This window comes from Suillus subalutaceus, assembly GCF_016647625.1.
Source record: "Suillus subalutaceus strain FC151 chromosome Unknown DFJ58scaffold_206, whole genome shotgun sequence".
NCBI lineage: Eukaryota > Fungi > Basidiomycota > Agaricomycetes > Boletales > Suillaceae > Suillus > Suillus subalutaceus.
Genome location: NW_024540455.1, coordinates 61,477 through 81,731, shown reverse-complemented (window position 1 = coordinate 81,731; position 20,255 = coordinate 61,477). Strand labels below are relative to the sequence as shown.

The following is a 20,255-nucleotide window of genomic DNA, read 5'->3' as shown; positions in this document are numbered from 1 at the left end:
AGGTTGGTGTCAACACGAAGGCAAGCACGAAGCCCGCACTAAGGTCAGTGTCAACCCGAAGTCGACTAGGAGATAGTCGAAGGCAAGCACGAAGCCCGCACCAAGGTCAACGTCGACACGAAGTCAACTACTAGGAGGGACTCGAAGTCCCAAACTTGCGTCGAATACACAGACGAAAAAGTGGTCGAATACGTCGATCAACCTTTGGAGCAAATGAGGGCTAGCAAATGTGAAGGAAGGAACTCTACCTGTTTGTGTACACTCTGCTCTGTGAAACTGAAATATTAGCGGTATGCGGAAAATAAACGTTGATATCTAAGATAACCTGTTCAACCATGACAAAATCCCATGTGATTGCAACAGCAATGGGTAACACAAGGTGGTATACAAATTATTGACTATTGGGGGTATATGTGAATTAAATTCGTAAGATGACAATGATTGCGATGGGAAAAGAGCACACAGCATCTAGATCTAGGCGACCGAATACAGTAAGTGAGGAACGACAGGTGGACGACCAGTATTGTCGAAATAAGACTGAACGTAAAAGAGACAACATTCCTTCATCCCCTTCCATATGTTGTGCTCACGTCCGGTAGCATCAAAAGGTTGTTTGAGGGACTCGGGAAAGTGCTCCCACGCTGACAACACCTTGCGGAAACTTTCGAAATATGGTAAAGCGGCGTCGAAAGATGGCGCATTGAGTCCGTCGTTCTCTTGAGGTAAGTCCCTGTTCCAAACTTTCAACGACTTCGAGGAAGATGCTACGAAGAAGCTCCATCCTTTCCTTCCTCGCCTCCTTGTCCTTACGTGCATCGCGCCCAAGATGCTCATCCAGGTCCAGAAGCTCATATCGAAAACTTTGCTCACAGATTTCATATACGATTTGGCGTGCGAGATCTGCGGGGGGATTGTCGAGCGTGGAAATGGCTATATCCTTTCCACGCCAGTGAACATTTGTGGGTCCTGCCCACAAGGCCCGCAGTACCGGAACTTCCTTTTGGAAAAGTAAAGCAGTCGCTGCTTTCGACTTGCTGGTCTTGCCGGACGTCCGCGTGTTCGAAGGTTCCTGAGCGTGCTGAGATATCAAGAAATCGCGCCAGTTCTGGGCGCGAGGAGAGGTCGAGGCCTTTCGTCATAGACACGTTCTATCCAGGTAGGGCGGCATGCCAGCCAGTTGGCAAGGTACTTCACCAAGGATTGCGGGGAAAGAACGTTAACGAATAAACCTGGATCGGGAAGCGAGTACCCATCATCCATTTTGTCTCTGGGATGCTTGATGCGAATAATATCTTTGTTTGCGTCCTCCAACGCTATCTTGAAGAAAGAGTTCATTGGCGGCATATAAGGGTGATCTATATCAGACCACTTGTCACGGCCAGATACAGCTTTATTCTGACGCGGAGCGGTTGCATTGTCTGAGGAATTAATTAGTCACAACAACCATGAAAGAAGAATGCTGAACTTACACGGCGCAGGCTTGGCACTCATTTTGGCCTTCCCTTTGTCTACGCGCGCCTTCCTACCAATGACTCCCTCGTTACCATCTGTTCCACTTGGGGTTTTGGAACCGGTAGCTTCTCAAAGTTGGAATACGGCTGACGAGCGGCCTCATGACGCTTGCGATTATTGGGACCTCTGTTGATGATGTCGAATGGTTGGGCGAAGAGTTTGACGGGATCATGATACATGCCGATGACGAGGTCATCGGGTGGTGTGAAGGAAACGACTTTGACGATGTTCATGTTGGCATTGACAAGTCTGGCATCGCGAATAAGCCAGACAGGAACTCCAGCAGCGTGCACCTTCGTAGCGATAGCGACATCTTCGGTGAAACAACCCATCCATTTGGGGTTAACCTTGTGCGTAGTGTCGACGAATCGCATGCGAGGCTCGATAATTTCGTAATAGTCTATAACCGCCCAGATATCGAGAAACCGGCGCTGATATTCAGCAACGATTATGACGATGTCGCGCCAGGCCATGGCTTGCTGGAAGCGCTCGTAGACAGCGCGCATTGCATGCGCCCACCCAACTACATGATCCTCCTTGTGGGACCTTGCAACCTTGTAATTGCTAACCCGCGTATTGGCCTTCTCGTACAAGCGCTTGAGATGGCCGACAATGTCGGTCTTGAGTTGACCAAAAAGATTGCCGGGAGAAATGGGCGTGAAGTCACTTGCGAAAGTTGGTCTGAACCATGCGTACATCATGCTTGAGTCGTCCGCATAGGCTTCCTGGCGTGGGATTGCCAAAACTTCGAGCGTATAAGTCGTCATACATCTGCGGCCACTGGAAGGGATCCAGGGCCCAATATCTACCATCTGCGCGCGCTTGTTGAATGATGTCGGATTCGTTGTCGCACGGGTTGGGGAATGAATTTCATGTTGGGAGTGTGATTACTCGGTGGCCATATGTAGCCACACACAGAAAGCATCAGTGGCTCCGTCAGGTAACCTGGCTATCGTCAATCAAGAGTAGTAGAGGTACGAAGATGCCCAAAACGTCCGGCACCATCGCGCATGAATGGGCTTGAAGACAGGAATCGACATGGTTGTAGCTCCAGGAACCCTGATATCGAGAACGGGGAATAGATACAGCGACTCGCAGTCACTGCGGAAGGACATTTAAACGAAACAGCGACTCGAAGTCACTGCCGATTAAAATGCTACCCACGAAGGGCAGATAGCGATAGAGAGTGTGTCTTGAAAGATCAGGAGAAATCTGACGAGGCGTGGTGTCAGTGATGATAGCATGAATCAGTGTAATGAACGAACTTACTGTAAAGGCGACAGGAGTCTTGAGCGAGTCTGGTTAAAGACCTAATGTAGTCATAATAGCGTGACGAATAACGAATGTACTTACCTATGAAGTCTAAGACCCACGAAGGCAGTAAGAGTCTTGAAAGATGGGAGAGATCTGGTGAGGGCGTGATGTTAGTAATAATAGCATAAATCAAGGCGGTCGTAGCACGATACTGAGCTGGTGGATGACAAGACTGCCGACCGAAGTCTAAGCAATCGATAGTAGCAAACAACACGAAGTTGCTGCTCAAAGGACGCCCACCACGAAGGTAGACTGTAGAGGCTGGGGAATAGGCTGGGGAATGTGAGCCGCCGCGATGAGGAGTGGCGTTGAGGATGAGGAAAAGCGTTCAAAATGGACTTCACACTTTGATTCAGTGTGGGAAAGCCCTTACCTAGAGTGGGAAAGCCCAGACCAAAGCCTGGGAAAGCCCTTCTGATTTCGACCAATTTAGTAATCTCATCAATGTTTGGCCCCGTTTCCACTCATCGTCTGCCCTCTGCCCTCATCGTTTGCCCCCATCTTCAACCTCTGGCCTCATCGCATGGTCTGCCTTCGAGGCAGACAAGTTCTGCCTGTATGACTTCGTGTCATCCAGCGCTATCTGGCCGTCTGACTACGAGTCAGATTACGGTCTACCTACCTCAACACCTCGCCCACATCCATCCTCTACAAATGTATGTGTCCATTTAACTCTATTCTAATTGATTACACGCAGGATTTTTCAACGACATCCTCATCTCCCACCCTTGTCTCCACCGCATCGACTGGCCTGATCGCATGGTTCTGCCTTCGAGGCAGACACGCTTTGGCTGGGTGACTTCGCGTCATCCAGCACTGTCTGGCTGTCTGACTACGAGTCGGATGCCTCAACACTGCGCCACTATCTATTCGTTCTCTGCGCAAGCGCATGTCCAGCAACTCAATTCTATTTCATCGTCTGCGGGAATTTTGAACGCTCAACATCTTTGTATTCCAACTACCGATCGGTACGTCCTCCCCCATCTTACAATTATACAATCGTTTCATTCTACTTACAACAGATAATCAAAGTTTGGGGTATGCAAAATATGGTAGGGACACTGGCGCGTATAATTGTAAGCATTCTTTTCTCGACACGCTGGAGGAGATTTTTGATGATGACCATGGCATCATCAGTACCGCCAGTAGCCTGGACTCTTACGCGCGGAGAAGCTCATATTCGCCCCATCACCCATTTGGACCCTCATTTTCGTAAGTTTCGAAGCTTTTTTAATGTGGGCCATCCCCAATAAGTTAGTATACGATCCTTTGCGGTGAATATTCCATTTTTCTAACAATGTTCTTTCAATGTACCTCTGTTCGTTTCGGTGTCGATTGGGCGGGATTACAACTTTGGAATATTATTTCTTGATGTGTATTGGGCGCCTTACCATTAGTTAAAACCCGCAATGTTCGTGTTTTTTAAACAAGAATCTTTCTTCTTTTGACTCGCAACCATTAGTTTTCTGTACTCTTCTATCGTCCTGTCAAGACTTCGAGTCTTGAAATCTAGCTGTAAGACTTCGTGTTTCACAAGCTGCCCTGCTTCAACATTCGTGAAAGCACCCCTTTTCTCAGTATCAAGCCCGCCTACGTTTCAATGGCACCGTCTACCAGAAATGCAGCCCGTCGTGGTGCTACCGGTACTGGCACTCATGACCCCACAGTGTCTGGCACCTATGTCATGCGCACACGCAGTGGTGTTGCCATCAACCCCCCCGCCAAACAAAATAATAAGCGCCAAAGAAATGCTGTCCCCGAGTCATCTCCTGCTCCGGATGACCCTCACCGGCCAAAACCTCGTCCTTTACCCCGACGTTCCTCGGGTACGACCTTTGAGGACTATGCTCGAATCCTTGCTCGCCCTCGCAAACAACACTTAAAACCCACAGCGGACTCCGTCTCTTCTGGAATGGAGTTGCAAAGCGACCATCCCCCAGGTAATGACTTACGGCATTCACAACAATAACTATACTAACCCCTTTCATAGATACACCTGACATCGACGATGACGTACCCGTTACGGACACTCGCATGGATGATGATATGAACGGCGGGGCGGTAGCGACAATGATGCCGATGATGATATGACCAATGAAGACCGTGAACACAGCCAGGCTAACGAAGATGAGGATGAGGATAATGATGGCTCCGTACGTGGAAAGACTTCAGGTATATTATTTTTCATTTAGTATATCGTTGGGAAGGCTGACGGTTGTCACCGTGAAGACAACGTAGAAGGTGATAGCGACAACGACGCCAAGGATGGCGATGAAGAGCCTGAGGGTGGCGATGAAGAGCTTGAGGGGTGGCGATGAAGAGCCTGAGGGTGGCGAAAATAACAAGGACTTCGAGACTTCACAAGGTATGTACTATCTTACTTTTCTTAGTGGGGAGGGCTGATGGTCATCTGTTGTACGCAGCCAGAGACTTCGGCCTCGAAGGGTCAAGAAGGGCAGCTACAATTTACATTCGATGATGGTTCTCAAAGCTCTTCATCGGATACCAGCTACCGTGAAGGCCCGCCCCGCAAGATTGATCAAGATTCCGCCCATGAGTCAGATGCAAACAAAGACCTCGACCCCAAACCACAACAGCCCGTCTTCACCGCCTGCTAAGCGCAGGAAAAGGTCTTCAGCGAATCGAAATACCTTGGCAACACTTCCCAAAAACATCTCACTCGACAACCGTTCGCAAGAAGCACAGCTATTTACATGGTGGAACCCCACTCCAGCCAGTATATCCTTTGGCCCGACGCCGGACATTGAACAGTGAGAATGAAGAAACCCTCAGGTCATTTAAAGCGTGGACGGCTATGTCAGGAGGGCATCGATGAGGCTCAGGAACTTGGACAGAAAACAGCAGAAGAAGCTCGGGTGATTGGCGCCAAGTATGGCAAGTCGCGCGCTATTCTCATTGAGGCTGGTCTGTCCATCAAGCATTCACGATCAGAGTCTGATTGGAATGCCCACCAACGCTGGTCATGGATAAATACACCCCGCAAGGACAAAGAATGTCAGTCCCCATTCTGTGGTGTATATGATGCTAACTCGAGAGTCTCAGCATCATCGACTGGAAAGAACGTCAACGCAAACATTATCATGCGATGGGCAAGGATGACGAAGAGTGGGACATCATTCGCAACTATAACGTTACTGGCGGCAATACCAATCAATCACGCGCCAAGACCATTTTGTCAATGAGGGAGGATATTGCAAGAAAGGTACATCTACTTCATTAGCGCATTCTAAATAAACTAAGGACTAATGACTCAATCATTCATTCTCCCTCAATAGTTGTCTGCTTATTCTCGCCTTGAAGGAGTCGAGGCCATCGGCTGTATATTTGATAAACACAAGACGAGGCTGCTCGACAGGCATCCGGCTTTGTCGCGGGCTCCGACCTCATAGTCAAGTTGATCAATGAGCATCAACTGGATGCTCGCGCAATATTAGATTGGGTCGTGACTGCAACGAAGTACGTCTTATTATTCTGGACTTTTCCTACCTCCTGATATATTCACAGAGCGAAAGGCTACAATATATCCGTGCCGCAGTTCATGGGGGGAGTAGGGGCTTACGAGATTCTACTTTCAAAGCCAAACGAGGCTCCCCGCGACCGTTACAGGAGGATATGGCCAATTATGGTACTCGAGCACACTTGTGAGTACTCAAGTTTGTCCAAATTCAACGATTCATTGGATTCTGCTCAAATAGCGAAGTTTGGGTATCAACCCAAAGCAGTCCAGTGGCGGAAGCTTCTTGACTATGCTTTCCAGTACAAGTTCATGATTAAGAACTGGCCTGAAGACGTCCTTCCTATCGGTCCCGAATTCAATCCTCACAACCTAAGTTCTCAGCACCTCAAGCTACTTGTCGTTCCTTTCATCAAGCGCAAAGCGCATTCTTATTATGAGGCAGAGCTCCGCACTGAAGCTGAGAGCTTGTTAGAGCTAGAGAAAAAGAAGTCGAAGGGCAAGCGCCGAGGTCAGGGGCGCACTGTGGAAGACGTCATGAGTGAATTAGATGTCGATGTACCCGAGATCGAGTTCGCAGCTTGGCCAGATGGTATGTCATTTCCACGTTATCATTATACCTTTGTTTTCTGATGTCGATTGTGCAAGAATGTATCAAGCAGCTCAATGACGAGGTGCCGGAGATGTTCGACATTCCCTTGGTGACCAGTGCCTTGGATGTTGTGCTACGCAAGCTAGTAGACTCCGCCAAATTTAAGGGTCTGTCCCTGAAGATATATTGGCAGCTCATGAAGCACATCCGGATGGTCAGACTCCCTCTACTCACGACACGCTGCCAAGTGATCATGAATCTCCTGTCACTCCGAGCCCCCCGACCTTGCCATCAAACCAACGTCACCCTACCAATTTCACAGCAGTACATCCGCGAGGACACTCATCTTCCTCAAGTCCCAAATGTGTTTGATCGTGAATCTCGCCCTGTTCTGCCTACAAGCAGAGATGAACCTGTCGGTGGTGGAAGACGACAGGCTAGCCTGCCGTTCAAGGCGAAGAAACCTTTACGGGTAAGTGCTACGCTATTCCGTCAAGACTCAATGTTGATCTTCTTCAGGTTGACCCTACATTCATGCGCCGCATGGAGGAGCGTCCCGCTGACTCTCGTAATGATGCAGACTTGGAGTATGTCTTACCTTTCCACGACTTCCAACATATATTAATTTAATTGCTTAGGCTTGCCCTACCCAGGCCCTCGTCGTGAGGACAGAGATTTCGTTGCCCCAAACCGCCGCCGTGAATATTCTCGTTCACCTCCTGTATACCCTCAGCGAGATCCATCTCGCTCAAGGTACTATCGGCCCACCTACAGGCAACGCGAGACTTCTCCTGTCGCGCTTAGCGATGATGGTTCTTATCCTGGACGTCCTGCTCACTCACGCCGGCAAAATCATGCTGATGATTTCAATCAGAGGTTCCAAGTAAGGAGAGCTGGTGACTCTCATTATGAAGACGGGCCTTCGCGGTTTCGCTACTAACATGGGCAAGAATTGTGCTGTCCACTCATTCATATTGACTTTGCTTGCCTTTGGTTGTTCATATTAGCGCCTCACGTTTTTGTACTTCGGGTACCTCTAGCTGTTGTACTTCGTGTACCTCTCACTGTTGTACCTTCGGGCTACCTCATCACTTCAGTTGTCTCTTGCGCGGAGGATGAAGCTTTCACATGTAATGTTCAGTACTCCCATGTGTCGGAACAAGACAGGTCATGTCTGTCTCCTTTTGTTGACGATCTTGTAATGCAATCATATGTGTACCAACGGCCCAAAACGTGTGAAATTAAGTTTGCGCACTATATCTGTGAGAATGTTTGTGACAACGACGAATGGCAACATAATTTATCATCACATGCAAGAGGATTGAATCGACCTCCACGGATTTTTCTGCTGAAGAAAAAAAACAAATATTTAAAATGCACGTTGGCAGGTTCGAACTCACATAAACATGCTATGCAGGCATCACACACTCTAACCGTTACACCACAAGTCCTTATATCTTTAGGGTGTCAAATTGTATATGGCTGCTGAATGCTGCTCATCTCATCAAAACTTTGCAAAGTCTTTTGCCCGTCATCCTATTCAGTCTACCACACTAGCAATTATGTAGCATAACATGTACTTTGCACACAATATTGCTTTTTGTAGATTTCAATTTCTATATTCAGATGGATTTGTGTTCATTGTGCTCAGGTAAATGGAAATATGTGCACTTTGGGTTGAATACAATACTGAAATGCATGTGATTTGAACATACTCCGAAGTCTACAAGAGCTGATCAAGGCCAGCATATAATAGCATAATTAGGGTGAGTGGGAACACCTGGATAGTAGTTGAGAGGTAGATGGAAGAGTCCAAATAGTGTCATTATGGTCAGCGGGGAGAGCCCAACTGGTATAATTAGGGTCGGTGGGAAGGCCCAGATAGTAGTAGAGGGGTAGGCAGGAGAGCCCAAATGATGTGTATACAGTCGGTGGGAGAGCCCAAATGGTGTTGGTAGGGTTGGCAGGAAGGCCCGGTTGCTGATTGAACGGTAGATGGGAGAGCCCAGAGTATGCGTATATGGTCGGTGGGAGAGCCCAAATGGTGTTGGTCGGGTAGGCTGGAAGGCCCCGGTTGCTGATTGAACGTGTAGGCGGGAGAGCCCAGAAGATGCGTATATGGTCGGCGGGAGAGCCCAAATGGTGTTGGTAGGGTTGGCGGGGAAGGCCCGGTTGCTGATTGAACAGTAGGTGGGAGAGCCCAGAGGATGCGTATATGGTCGGCGGGAGGGAGCCCAAATGGTGTTGGTAGGGGTAGGCGGGAAGGCCCCAGTTGCTGATCGAACGGTAGGCGGGGGAGGAGCCCAGAAGATGCGTATATGGTCGGCGGGAGAGCCCAAATGATGTTGGTAGGGTTGGCGGGAAGGCCCGGTTGCTGATGAATGGTAGGCGGGAGAGCCAGAGGATTGCGTATATGGTCGGCGGGAGAGCCCAAATGGTGTTGGTAGGGTTGGCGCGGAAGGCCCGGTTGCTGATTTGAATTGGTAGGCGGGAGAGGCCCAGAGGATGCGTATATGGTCGGTGGGAGAGCCCAGTTGCTAATTTGAATGGCAGGCGGGAGAGCCCCGATGATGTGTATGGGGTGGGCGGGAAGGCCCAGATAGTACTAGAGAGGTAGGCGGGAGAGCCCGAACAGTGCCATTAGCTAGTCAGATTTATCTAATCCCCCCCCCCCTCTAGATAGCATCCCAAATTGAGATTGGCGCCTACATTCCTCTCTTCACCTCTCATTACCTCCATTAGAAAGATTTTGCTTCATTGGCGATGACAAACAATTGCCACACTATGGTCAGGATGATATCCACGACCTGAAGAGCATCTTCGAGGTCAAGCATCTCAAGGACCATGCCCTCTTCCTGAACACACAATACAGGATGCCTCCTCAAATTGGAAACTTCATCTCTCAAGCTGTATATGATGGCCTACTCGAGTCGAATATGCAACACCCCGTCACGAATGAGAGGATGGCTTATCATTTTATCAACATTCCCAGCCAGGAACAGTAACATAGAAATAGCCGGAAGAACCTTGGACAGTGCCAAACCATTTTCCATATTGCTACCATATTGCAAGCAAAGAATAAGCGATTCCGCATTATCACCCCTTACGACACTCAGCAGACATGAGATAAGTAAAGCTCCCACATTTTATTGCATATTATCTTTGCCACCCCCCCTTCCTTGCACACCCCCCCCCCCCCCCCCCCCCGTCGTCTTATGACAGACTCGCAAGTAAAGCTCCCACATTTTATTGCATATTATCTAATGCCACCCCCCCCTTTGTTGCACACCCCCCTGCTGTCTTATGACAGACTCGCAAGTAAAGCTCCCACATTTTATTGCATATTATCTTTGCCACCCCCCCTTCCTTGCACACCCCCCCCCGCTTGTCTTCTAACAGACTCGCAAGTAAAGCTCCCACATTTTATTGCATATATATCTTGCCACCCCCCCTTCCGTGCACCCCCCCCTGTCATCTTATGACAGACTCGCAAGTAAAGCTCCCACATTTTATTGCATATTATCTTTGCCACCCCCCTTCCTTGCACACCCCCCCCCCCCCCCCGCTTTGTCTTCTAACAGACTCGCAAGTAAAGCTCCCACATGTTATTGCATATCTGAGTCTGTGCCACCCCCCCGCTTTGTCTTCTAACAGACTCGCAAGTAAAGCTCCCACTATTGCATATTATCTTTGCCACCCCCCTTCCTTGCACACCCCCCCGTCATCTTATGACAAACTCACAAGTAAAGCTCCCACATTTTATTGCATATTATCTTTGCCACCCCCCTTCCTTGCACACCCCCCCCCGCTTTGTCTTCTAACAGACTCGCAAGTAAAGCTCCCACATGTTATTGCATATCTGAGTCTGTGCCACCCCCCCCGCCTTGTCTTCTAACAAACTCGCAAGTAAAGCTCCCACATTTTATTGCATATCTGAGTCTGTGCCACCCCCCCGCTTTGTCTTCTAACAGACTCGCAAGTAAAGCTCCCACATTTTATTGCATATTATCTTTGCCACCCCCCCTTCCGTGCACCCCCCCTGTCATCTTATGACAGACTCGCAAGTAAAGCTCTCACATTTTATTGCATATCCAAGTCTGTGCCACCCCCCTCTTTGTCTTCTAACAGACTCGCAAGTAAAGCTCCCACATTTTATTGCATGTTGCTCGCAAGACAACCTCATTACTCAATGACTAGTGCTGCACTCAGTTAGACTTCTCTTACGTTTAGGACGCTGTTTCAAGCCAAAAATCCTGCAGGTTTTTGTCCCATATCAAATCTTGTCTCAAGTGCATATACTGGCCTTGCATACCTAGTACTACTCCTTCTATGGATGTACAAATCGTGAATTTTTATGCCGTCAAAATGTCTGAAAAAGGACCCCTATCACCCCTATTTATGATGGGAAAGCCCTCCTGATAAATGCCCTGGGACATCCCAGAGACATGCTAGAGTGATCCCAGTTGGGATTGGGAAAGATCAAAAATAGGTCCTTGGGATGGCCCAGATACTTGCTTCAGTATGGACCGGGACATCCCAGTACATGGGGTAAAATACTGGGAATACCATCCTAGAACACACCCACTAGGTCCTTTGCTAGCCACAAACACATAGACCTAAGAGGTCATTTCAAGTGGTTGACTGAAGTGCAAATATACGCACCTCAAAGCCAAGTTCGAAGCCTCCGCATGTGCATGTGATGATGAATGGATTGAACGGAAGTCGTCCAATATCAATGGCGTTGACAGGTGCCTTACTCCTTAGCCATCGCACTCCTCGCATATTCCTACCTCCAAAACCCCTCCCCATCATAGGCAACATCCTCGACCTCACTGCATGCAAATGGGCACGCACCACACGGACACATAACACACATCCGCATATTCAACCAATCCCTTGTTTCCTTAACGCTCCCAAGGCCGTCTTCGATCTTTGAAATAACTCGTGAGTCTGTCGATAACAATAAACCGCACCTCGTCATGGCTGATGATCGATCAGCTTTGTAGGTGCGGTGTAGTGAGAATATGATGACATTCACTCCTTAAGCTTTAATGAAGGCGGAGGAGGCATTCGAGGAAGTTCTGCATGTAAAAGAATTCAGGGGTGCTGCGAAAGGAATAATTGAAAGTCCGCCTATTCTGAAGATTGCATCTTCAACCGTCAACGTTCCACCGTGGTCCGTCTTGTATTAGTCTGACCTTGCAAACCGTTCCGGCAACACTCTCGATCATACCCTCCACATGAAATGGGTGCAGCCAGACTCGTATAGAATGGTTCAGCCCCTTTGTTCGCGTCGTTTTCAGCTGTTTTTTGTATTATCTGCACTATGAAATGCATCGGATTCTATATTTTGTCGCCGTGTGCTAAATGATGAGTCCTAGCAAGTATCGCAGGATGTCCAGTGACGGTGTTGCAATGGCAGCTAGTCCAAGACTACACTTTGAAGTCACGCATGCTATTACTGGTGTACGTCTCAATCTACTGTTGTTCCTGTCGTTCACTCACAATTCTACTAGTCGGGAGTCGTATATTTAGTCACGACTGTTTGTGTGAGCCTGTGTGGTGCGCCTGCAACGCCCTCAAATACATCACACTGGAGGAGATCGCGAGATGTTGGGTACAGCCAAAGTCGATTGTCAGCTCTCTCCGATCGAAACATATATTTCGATTCCTTGTGCCGTCAGTAATATCAAGGCGTGCACGTGTGTATGAGCGCCGGTGCTTGAACCTGGCTTACCATGGATAAATTGATGACGCAAGTGGAAGTTCGAGTGCTCCCATCTGTGGCAGAGTTTTAAAGGTCAGTTACGTGCTCAGACTCTTCCGGGCCAGTCAGGACTAACATGCAACTGACACGTTCATAGGATGGACAATGACCCATGGGTTCTTCGCGTGGATGGGTGGATTTGGACATGCGCAGATGATCAAACTAAAGGTGGTGGACTATCGAACGGTATCACCATGCTTCAGCTTGCGTGGTTCGTCGTCCAGCTGGTTGTCCGTTACGTTCAACCTTCCGATAACCTTGCTTAAATCGACACTCTGGCTATAAGTGATGTGCTCTGCATTCCATACTGCTAGACAATGATGAAACTATCCCAGCACATCTTGCATCTCATCGCCAGACTTACCACATCGGACATGTATCGCAACACCGCACATTTAGATTCCTGCGCCGTCGGTGATTATGATGGCCTCGAGGCATGCACCTGTGCATAAGCGCTAGCGCTTGAATCTGGCTTATTAAACCCTTCAAAACAGATCTGAATGAACAGACACCATTATCCATACATTCAGCAAGGCCAGCGACTCTGCATGCATCCTGCCACACCAGAACGTATGACAGCTTTAAGGCTTTTTTTGATCATTGTTTAATGTCTGGTGGGGTGGAGCCCTGTACATGTGTATGAGAGCCAGCGTGTGAACCTGGCCCAATCATGCATGGATTAATACACGCAACTGCACCCATTAAAAGGGAGCAGAATGAACAAACAATATGCCCTCAAATTCACGATGATCCTCTTACTTTGCGCTGTCCTCATCTGCGTTCCATTTGTTCGTGCTTCACTCCCGGGTCTTAACGATACCAATATCCTTACACTCGATGCCAGTGACCCTCCATCCTACAACACCAGAACCTTGTGGGACATTCTCTCGAGCTGTGGCTTAACTTTGTTTGCGTGCACATGGACTGCCATCCATCCGGACATTCCGCATATGGACCAGGGGGTAATTTCTATTACCATTTATCGTCTACGCCTCATGGTTATAGCGTTGTTCGCCCCTGAACTCGTGACTGCCTGTGCCATATTGCAGTGTTTGAGTGCTTGTCAAGCTGCAAGAAATTTTAATGATGCATTTGGTACCCAATGTGCCCGGCGTCGAGCCACATGGCAGAGGGAGCTAGCAGTCACGTTACTTGGCGACGTTCCAAATTCAAGCCGAAGTTCATGCGCAAGTCAGATACATACTTGAACTCTTCAATCAGGAAGAAACTAACATAAAACTGATGCCTTCACAGGATGGACACTGACGCATGGGTTCTTCGCACGGATGGGTGGATTCGTGCTCTACGTCGATGGTGAACCGCGGGCCACTCTTACACCCGACGAACTCCTGGGGTTTGTTCGTGACGGATCTGTGGAGATACCTGTCATCACAAAGGCAGACATAGAAGACAAAAGCAAGGGCGATGTGCTATCAAAATGTGTCGCTATTCTTCAGCTGGTGTGGTTTGTCATCCAGCTCATCGCCCGCTACGCCCAGAACCTCCCTGTAACACTGCTTGAAATTGATACCCTGGGTGTAACCGTTCTGTCCTGCATTTCCTATGGCTTATGGTTTAAGAAGCCTAAGGACATAGGACGTCCTTATATTGTTCATTGGAACTCGGAGGTAACCGCTCCTCCGCTTGGTGACAGCTTAACCAACAAGGACTACCAGTATGTTATTAATATTCCTGACAGAACTTGTTCTGATTTGACTGTATTCAAGTTCACGTTCATGGAAAACCCGAATACCACCGCATATGGTTTTTGGTAGCGGCTACAAGCTTATAGACTCTGGCTCGACTACAATGATCTCATTGATCACCGGGTGCGCCGGTGGAATGGTATTTGGAGCGATACATTGTCTGGGCTGGAATTTCTTGTTTCAGAGACACACAGAGCAGATATTATGGCGTGTGGCTTCCATTGGGATGGTATGTTCACCACCACTGGTGCCTCTCTGTATTTTTCAAGCGATGTTGGGTACGGTCCGTACGGAGGACAGGTTACTACCATTGGAAAACGGCAGATGGATTTCGGACCCTGCGTTGTTTTTTGGCGTGCTTTTCACGGAGTTTTACGTATTTGCACGTGTTACAATAATTGTACTCATGTTCCTGAGCTTACGATCACTTCCTCCTGGCACATACGATACAGTCGCTTGGACCCAGTTTATTCCACATGTAAATACGTAGTTTCACTACAATCGCTGTAACAGAGTGTGGTAACTTGCTAGAGTCTATCGATTGCTGTTAAAATCAGAAGTGCGAGTACGACTCGGTCAAGTTCGAATCTAATAATTGACAGGCCACCCATACCACACGAGCAACGCTCGATGATCTATCGAAATGTGGCTGCTACAGTATCTGGATACGCTGCGTGAGTGCATGCCATCGAGGGATGGAAAAAGAACAGTCACTGCGGAAACGAGATTTTGATCAGGTCTGGACAGGGTGTGAAAAGACGACATAATCGGTGTGTAATCAGAGGTGGCAAATCATGCAAATCCCGAGGTGATAGAGCAGTGGGAAGTACCCGTTTCGGGTTCTAATCTGACGTAGGAACACTGGCTATTGCAGAGTCTGAATATGTATTACTGGCACTATTCCGACCACTGAATTATATCTGGTTAGTGGGGTCTACATGTCTGATTTTAGTCTGAATATCATCATAATCATGTCGGATTAACATCTGAATACAAAGCTACCATATGTTCATATGCTTCTCCTATGGATTCACCTCGCTCCCCACGGGGCTCTGGGGCTCCGGTTGTTGCTCCTCATTGCTCCCTGCCTCTCACCACCACGATGTCCGGCTCCCAGAGCTCACAGCAACACCCAAGTGGTCCTCCCAGTTTCCCTAGTATGCCAAATCATATTAGCCATGACCGACACCATATGACGATGGACGCACCATACAACTTCAGCGGTACAGGTGGGGACCAATCCCACCTGTCTCCATTGTCCCCGTTGGCACCTGGTTTACCTCCACAAGATGACGTGTTCGGTGGAGGGTCTCACGAGCGGTCTGGCTTGCTGCATGAACAACAAACACCGTTGCATCCTAGTATGTGTGTGCCGAGTGTGCCAAACTTTGCTCCAGGCAGGTCACCGTACCTTGGCCATTCAGATTCCCGAACACTGTTCTCGAACGGTAGCAATTCGTCTTCCTGCGGACAATCTCTAGGCCCTGTACCAGATTATAATCAGCATCCATACCGTGCACCACATTATGGCAGAACGATACATCCTCTACTATAGTTATCCATTCCAGGATATATCCCCCATGTATAGCTATCCATGGTGATTGTTCCTCGTTCCAGGATATATCCCTTGTGTGATTGTTCCTCGTCCTCCTTTTGTTCAGAAGCCGGAGCTGTTCTTAATGAGTCCAAACCTGTATCTGTCAACAATCAATCGAGTGATCTCCTCAGGAACCAGAACATAGTACCCCACAGTTCTAAGATCAAGATCAAGGCACACCATCAATTCAAATCTTCGGTACTAGTGTACATATATGCTACAGCGTGTTCTCGACGTCTTCGCAAGGCGGCTCATCAAGAGATGGTCCGTCATCCTCTTCGACAAGTAAATCAGCATCCAAACCTGAGGCAACGAGATCAGGGACTGTCCTCCAGCTCTCTTTGAAGACAGCTGCCAGCCTGTGGCGGATGTGAACTTGCCGGAAAGCATAAGCCACAAAACCCTCCTCCACCTCCTCCTTCAGCGGCTCAACAAATGGCCTTGACGCCAGTGAATCCCACTGCGCTGCTTGCCAGTCCAGGAATCTCAAGACACGTTCCATCTCTTCTAACAATAGTAAGATTTCTTCCGACCACCTATTGTGGTGCGCACGGGCCTTACACCATTCCATCCGAAGCGCTATCCTCAGGATAGTTCAGTAATCGTAAGACGGTTAATAAATTACGCTACTCACAGTCTTGCAGCCCCTCGTTGTTGTCAGCGGATATCCCGTGCGTCAACCAAATCAAAGACATAATGTCTGTCCCTTGAGTCAGCGCTCCAAAGTCTCCCATGGGTCTAAGGTGAGCCTTTTTCAAGGGCTGCAGTTTCTGCTCCCAGCCTACCCGATTAAGATGATGAGCAAGGGACACCAGCGCCTTGTGGGCGCTCACGTACTTGGCGTGACTCAGCATCAGGCGTTCTTCAATGGCATCTAGCGTTTTCTGAGAATGTGTGCTTGCTCCTTGTCCGCGCACATGCTGGGTCTTATACTGATATAGCTGGCGGCGGACTCGAATGTGGGTTCGGCACTCATTAAGAGCATCATTGGCTTGTGCATATCGAAGGGACCATTCCATCTCCAGCATTTTTTGATCACATGGCACGACGCCACAGACTTCCGAAGGAAGAAGCAACGGGAGATCTTCTGCGTTACTGGAGTTGGGGTTTGATGTTGGACAGCCACTATCATCAGTGATGTCATTATGAGGTAGGAGGGTTGCAGAAGTGCGAAGATTTGGGACCATTGGCATATAGACCGTTTGGATTGCAGTCCATGCATCTAGGCGCCGTTGTAGTGCAGTCCTTCGTGTCAAAATTTTAGTTCTCTGAATCTCAGTTGAATGTTGACCGAGTGCGGAGGCATCTACGCGTAATCGGCGTCTGACTCGGAAGCATTAAGTTAGACACACTTCGCCAATGCTGCAAGACCACCTACTGAGTATGTTCAAGGTCAATTCCAGTGCTGAGGAGCACACTGCAAGTCACCTCAGCGTGGAGTGGGATCGCTAATCCATCTTCCAATTCCTTTGCGTCTTGCTTGGCCAATTCAAGTCGCACGGCTGCCTGTGTCATTGCTACATTGATTAGCAACTTGTCAAACACGTCTTGCAGGGCGACGTACTGGCGACTCTGCTCTGGAAGGGGTTGGGCTGTGAATGGTCCATCTCCCATGCCTTGATCTCTGCGCGCAATCCACAGTGCCTACTCCGGTGGCAGCAAGACCCTTCGAAGACTTGGTGTCAGCATGATTTACAGCATTGTGGCTGATGCAGGTGCTTTCTATTATTAACAAAGTGGATATTGTCAGTTTATATAGTCAAAGTACACAGGTCATGACATACCTCTTGTGCGATCCCAGTGTGCGCGTTCAAATGATATTTATAGTCTCTCTCGTCAACAAAAAAACTCCACCCTTGGCTAAGACCTGGATCTTTTTCATCGCTGGACACCATCTGACGTTTTAGGCGAAAATTGGCATCAACCACGATGAACAGTCCATATTTCCATCTGAGGATAGTCATTTAGTTAGTTAGGCTGGACAATGGCTAATGTATTGAAGCACGTACTGGTTAGGCTCCAATTCACAGCCATCCGGCAGGTTTTTACCTGGGTGAGGACAGGCTGGACACAGCACTGCTAAGTTGCCATTGCGCGTGGAGTGAACACCTGCGGGATCATGTCCACACCCTGAACATTTCAAGGTCTTGCAGTTTCTCCACTCAATAACCATTCAGAGGAACTCGGAATAATGATCCTGAATTGGAGTAAGCCCAACATATCAAGTGAGATTGAGGAAGATGAAAGTAGACTCACGCGGATTGGTGTGATACCAGTATTGTCAGTCCATCGAGCTAAACAATGATAAAATTCGTATGCGGAAACTTTTGACTTGAAGGAAAGCAAGTGGAAGAATTCCAAGACTGCAAATGTTGCTGCTGTTCTTGGGTTGGTCACTGTGGCAGGGAACCAACGTGCGCGAAGTAACTGCTTGAAATGCGACACCTCATGCTCACATCCGCAAAAGTCGAGATCAATCTCATGTATCCCATGGATGTCAACAACAACAAAGTCATCGTTATAAGCAGGTTTTGGCTTGCGACAGGTGGTAAGCGGGTAGTGACCAAGTTGCATGCACAGGCCCATAGACTTGAGGGACACGGGATGAAAAAACCCATCCTTCCACTGCTGCATCTTCCATAAGTAAAAGACAGATAGATAAATAAGAGACACTGCATACCTTGATTCTGTGGAGGGGTGCATTCACATGTAACTGGATGGTACACGAGCAACAAGCAAGTTCGACTGAAAAACAATCCTGACACCTGAAAGCCACATGTAGGTCACCGCACTGACATGGGCTGCCTGAGTTTTTGCCCCTTCCTTCCAATCTGATGAATTCATCGATGTAGGTCTGCCATTCCTGCAGCTAAAGAGATATAGGATTATTCTAAAAATCTAGCATAAGCTTCATGTCGCGTTTGAAACACAAGACATACTCCACTGTTTTTTTGATGTCTCTCTCTCAGGACCTCAGACTCGGCAAATGGAAGGTTGGTATCCGCAGAGTGCTCGACTTTGTTCCAAGGATCTGGATCAGACGCACTTTCTCCCAGATCATCTGTGATGTTGGCAGGGATGTACGATGTTCGAAGTGAAATTTGTCCAGTGGGCTGTAGGCTGAATATGCGGTGCCTCTGAACTTGATCTGGTGCGTTGGCTACAGTTTGTGTGTGCTTGACCAGTCTGGGCCGCTTGGTTGGTCGTCCTGCACATCTATGCTGCGACATTCTGTGTATCCGATTAGTCTGCTGTGGGCGAATCCTTGCGAAGCTGTTGTTTTGACACTGTGTGAGACAGTAGTACTGTGATCACATACACACTTTGCATTGGTAATTCACAAAGGTCAATGGTGTCCATGGCACTCAATTTTTCAGACACTTTTGGTTACATTTACACCCATAAGGATGGAGAGCATGGCCTCCTGTACAGTCACTGAAGTAAGTAAAGCAGTAAGTGATATACTAAGACTCCTGTGTAAGACGGAGCTACAGGCTCAGATCATCGTCGTTTTGATACATCAACTCCTTGGCCACGAAAGCGTAGGCAAGCTCACCATAGCTTATGTTGAGATACCACAAGATATCCTGCAAGTAAGCCATTAGACGACAAATCTCTCGACATACTTCTTCAGTGGCCCTCCACTCATCACAGACTCCGCATATGTCCCAAATCCTATCATGACCATGGTGCGCCTTGTCGTGGATACTTCCAATGGTCTGGATGGCATCCTTAATTATGGAAATATCTCCACTTGTGGCTTCACCGTCGGTGGCATCTGGGACGGATGCAACATATTTGTGGAGAAGTTGTTCCACGTATGCAATAGGTGTTGGAGCGAGAGCAACCAGCTTGTTCTTGGCATCTCTCACGATCCCTAAGCAATCTGAAAGTGTCTTGCTAAAATATGTACTATTCAGCACCGTCATGTTTCAAAGTTTAAACACTTACGGCTCAGGGGAGAGATCATGCGCAGTATCTGCCTCCAGCACATCGATAGCCTGGGAGTCCATTTTGCAGGTGTTTGGCATGTGATGTGAAGCAAGCTGCCGTTTCAAATTGATGCTGGCCTTGTGCCTGCAGATACAAATTGTCTTATGATTGTTGGTTCAAATACAGGCAGAAACTCACCTAGCATAATAGTTGCGCTGCTTTTCACGTTCTGCTGCAAGCTTGGCCTCCGGGGTGGTGTGAATGATTGGCCAACCTGCTGGCATGTTGAAGGATTGGTGCAGTGAGAGTGGGAGACAAGGACTGAATAATTGAAAGTTTCAACCAGTGGCAAATCATCA

General features: G+C 48.3%; 8 protein-coding genes across 8 annotated transcripts; 4 read left to right on the top strand and 4 right to left on the bottom strand.

The window, feature by feature from the left end:
• Positions 1-474: 474 nt before the first annotated feature.
• On the bottom strand, positions 475-2,279 carry DFJ58DRAFT_735271 (uncharacterized protein; the record flags this gene model as incomplete). Its single annotated transcript, XM_041386609.1, has 5 exons — positions 475-716; positions 742-1,129; positions 1,195-1,418; positions 1,470-1,547; positions 1,604-2,279. The coding sequence occupies 5 exons, from the start codon at positions 2,277-2,279 to the stop codon at positions 475-477; spliced, it is 1,608 nt and encodes a 535-aa protein (XP_041236765.1).
• Positions 2,280-3,121: 842 nt separating this feature from the next.
• Positions 3,122-5,444, top strand: DFJ58DRAFT_735270 (uncharacterized protein; the record flags this gene model as incomplete). The annotated part of the gene is made up of 11 exons (XM_041386608.1): positions 3,122-3,204; positions 3,260-3,482; positions 3,524-3,588; positions 3,641-3,794; positions 3,849-3,902; positions 3,976-4,038; positions 4,364-4,766; positions 4,817-4,887; positions 4,944-4,979; positions 5,065-5,191; positions 5,254-5,444. 11 exons carry the CDS (start codon positions 3,122-3,124, stop codon positions 5,442-5,444), a joined length of 1,470 nt encoding a protein of 489 aa, XP_041236764.1.
• A 159-nt stretch (positions 5,445-5,603) lies between these two features.
• Positions 5,604-7,833, top strand: DFJ58DRAFT_735269 (uncharacterized protein; the record flags this gene model as incomplete). The annotated part of the gene is made up of 9 exons (XM_041386607.1): positions 5,604-5,845; positions 5,890-6,049; positions 6,123-6,149; positions 6,203-6,303; positions 6,352-6,488; positions 6,543-6,893; positions 6,950-7,365; positions 7,413-7,461; positions 7,532-7,833. 9 exons carry the CDS (start codon positions 5,604-5,606, stop codon positions 7,831-7,833), a joined length of 1,785 nt encoding a protein of 594 aa, XP_041236763.1.
• An 821-nt stretch (positions 7,834-8,654) lies between these two features.
• DFJ58DRAFT_847204 (uncharacterized protein) lies at positions 8,655-9,946 on the bottom strand (the record flags this gene model as incomplete). The annotated part of the gene is made up of 3 exons (XM_041393420.1): positions 8,655-9,498; positions 9,666-9,748; positions 9,878-9,946. The coding sequence occupies 3 exons, from the start codon at positions 9,944-9,946 to the stop codon at positions 8,655-8,657; spliced, it is 996 nt and encodes a 331-aa protein (XP_041236762.1).
• Positions 9,947-13,406: 3,460 nt separating this feature from the next.
• On the top strand, positions 13,407-14,435 carry DFJ58DRAFT_670054 (uncharacterized protein; the record flags this gene model as incomplete). The annotated part of the gene is made up of 2 exons (XM_041382835.1): positions 13,407-13,755; positions 13,915-14,435. The coding sequence occupies 2 exons, from the start codon at positions 13,407-13,409 to the stop codon at positions 14,433-14,435; spliced, it is 870 nt and encodes a 289-aa protein (XP_041236761.1).
• Positions 14,436-14,502: 67 nt separating this feature from the next.
• DFJ58DRAFT_670048 (uncharacterized protein) lies at positions 14,503-14,856 on the top strand (the record flags this gene model as incomplete). Its single annotated transcript, XM_041382833.1, has 1 exon — positions 14,503-14,856. One exon carries the CDS (start codon positions 14,503-14,505, stop codon positions 14,854-14,856), a length of 354 nt encoding a protein of 117 aa, XP_041236760.1.
• Positions 14,857-16,180: 1,324 nt separating this feature from the next.
• DFJ58DRAFT_735266 (uncharacterized protein) lies at positions 16,181-19,193 on the bottom strand (the record flags this gene model as incomplete). Its single annotated transcript, XM_041386606.1, has 11 exons — positions 16,181-16,542; positions 16,598-17,286; positions 17,342-17,480; positions 17,528-17,607; positions 17,660-17,685; positions 17,748-17,913; positions 17,973-18,072; positions 18,126-18,591; positions 18,644-18,708; positions 18,760-18,832; positions 18,903-19,193. The coding sequence occupies 11 exons, from the start codon at positions 19,191-19,193 to the stop codon at positions 16,181-16,183; spliced, it is 2,457 nt and encodes an 818-aa protein (XP_041236759.1).
• Positions 19,194-19,451: 258 nt separating this feature from the next.
• On the bottom strand, positions 19,452-20,180 carry DFJ58DRAFT_735265 (uncharacterized protein; the record flags this gene model as incomplete). The annotated part of the gene is made up of 4 exons (XM_041386605.1): positions 19,452-19,550; positions 19,590-19,863; positions 19,915-20,040; positions 20,095-20,180. The coding sequence occupies 4 exons, from the start codon at positions 20,178-20,180 to the stop codon at positions 19,452-19,454; spliced, it is 585 nt and encodes a 194-aa protein (XP_041236758.1).
• Between the last annotated feature and the right edge of the window lie 75 nt (positions 20,181-20,255).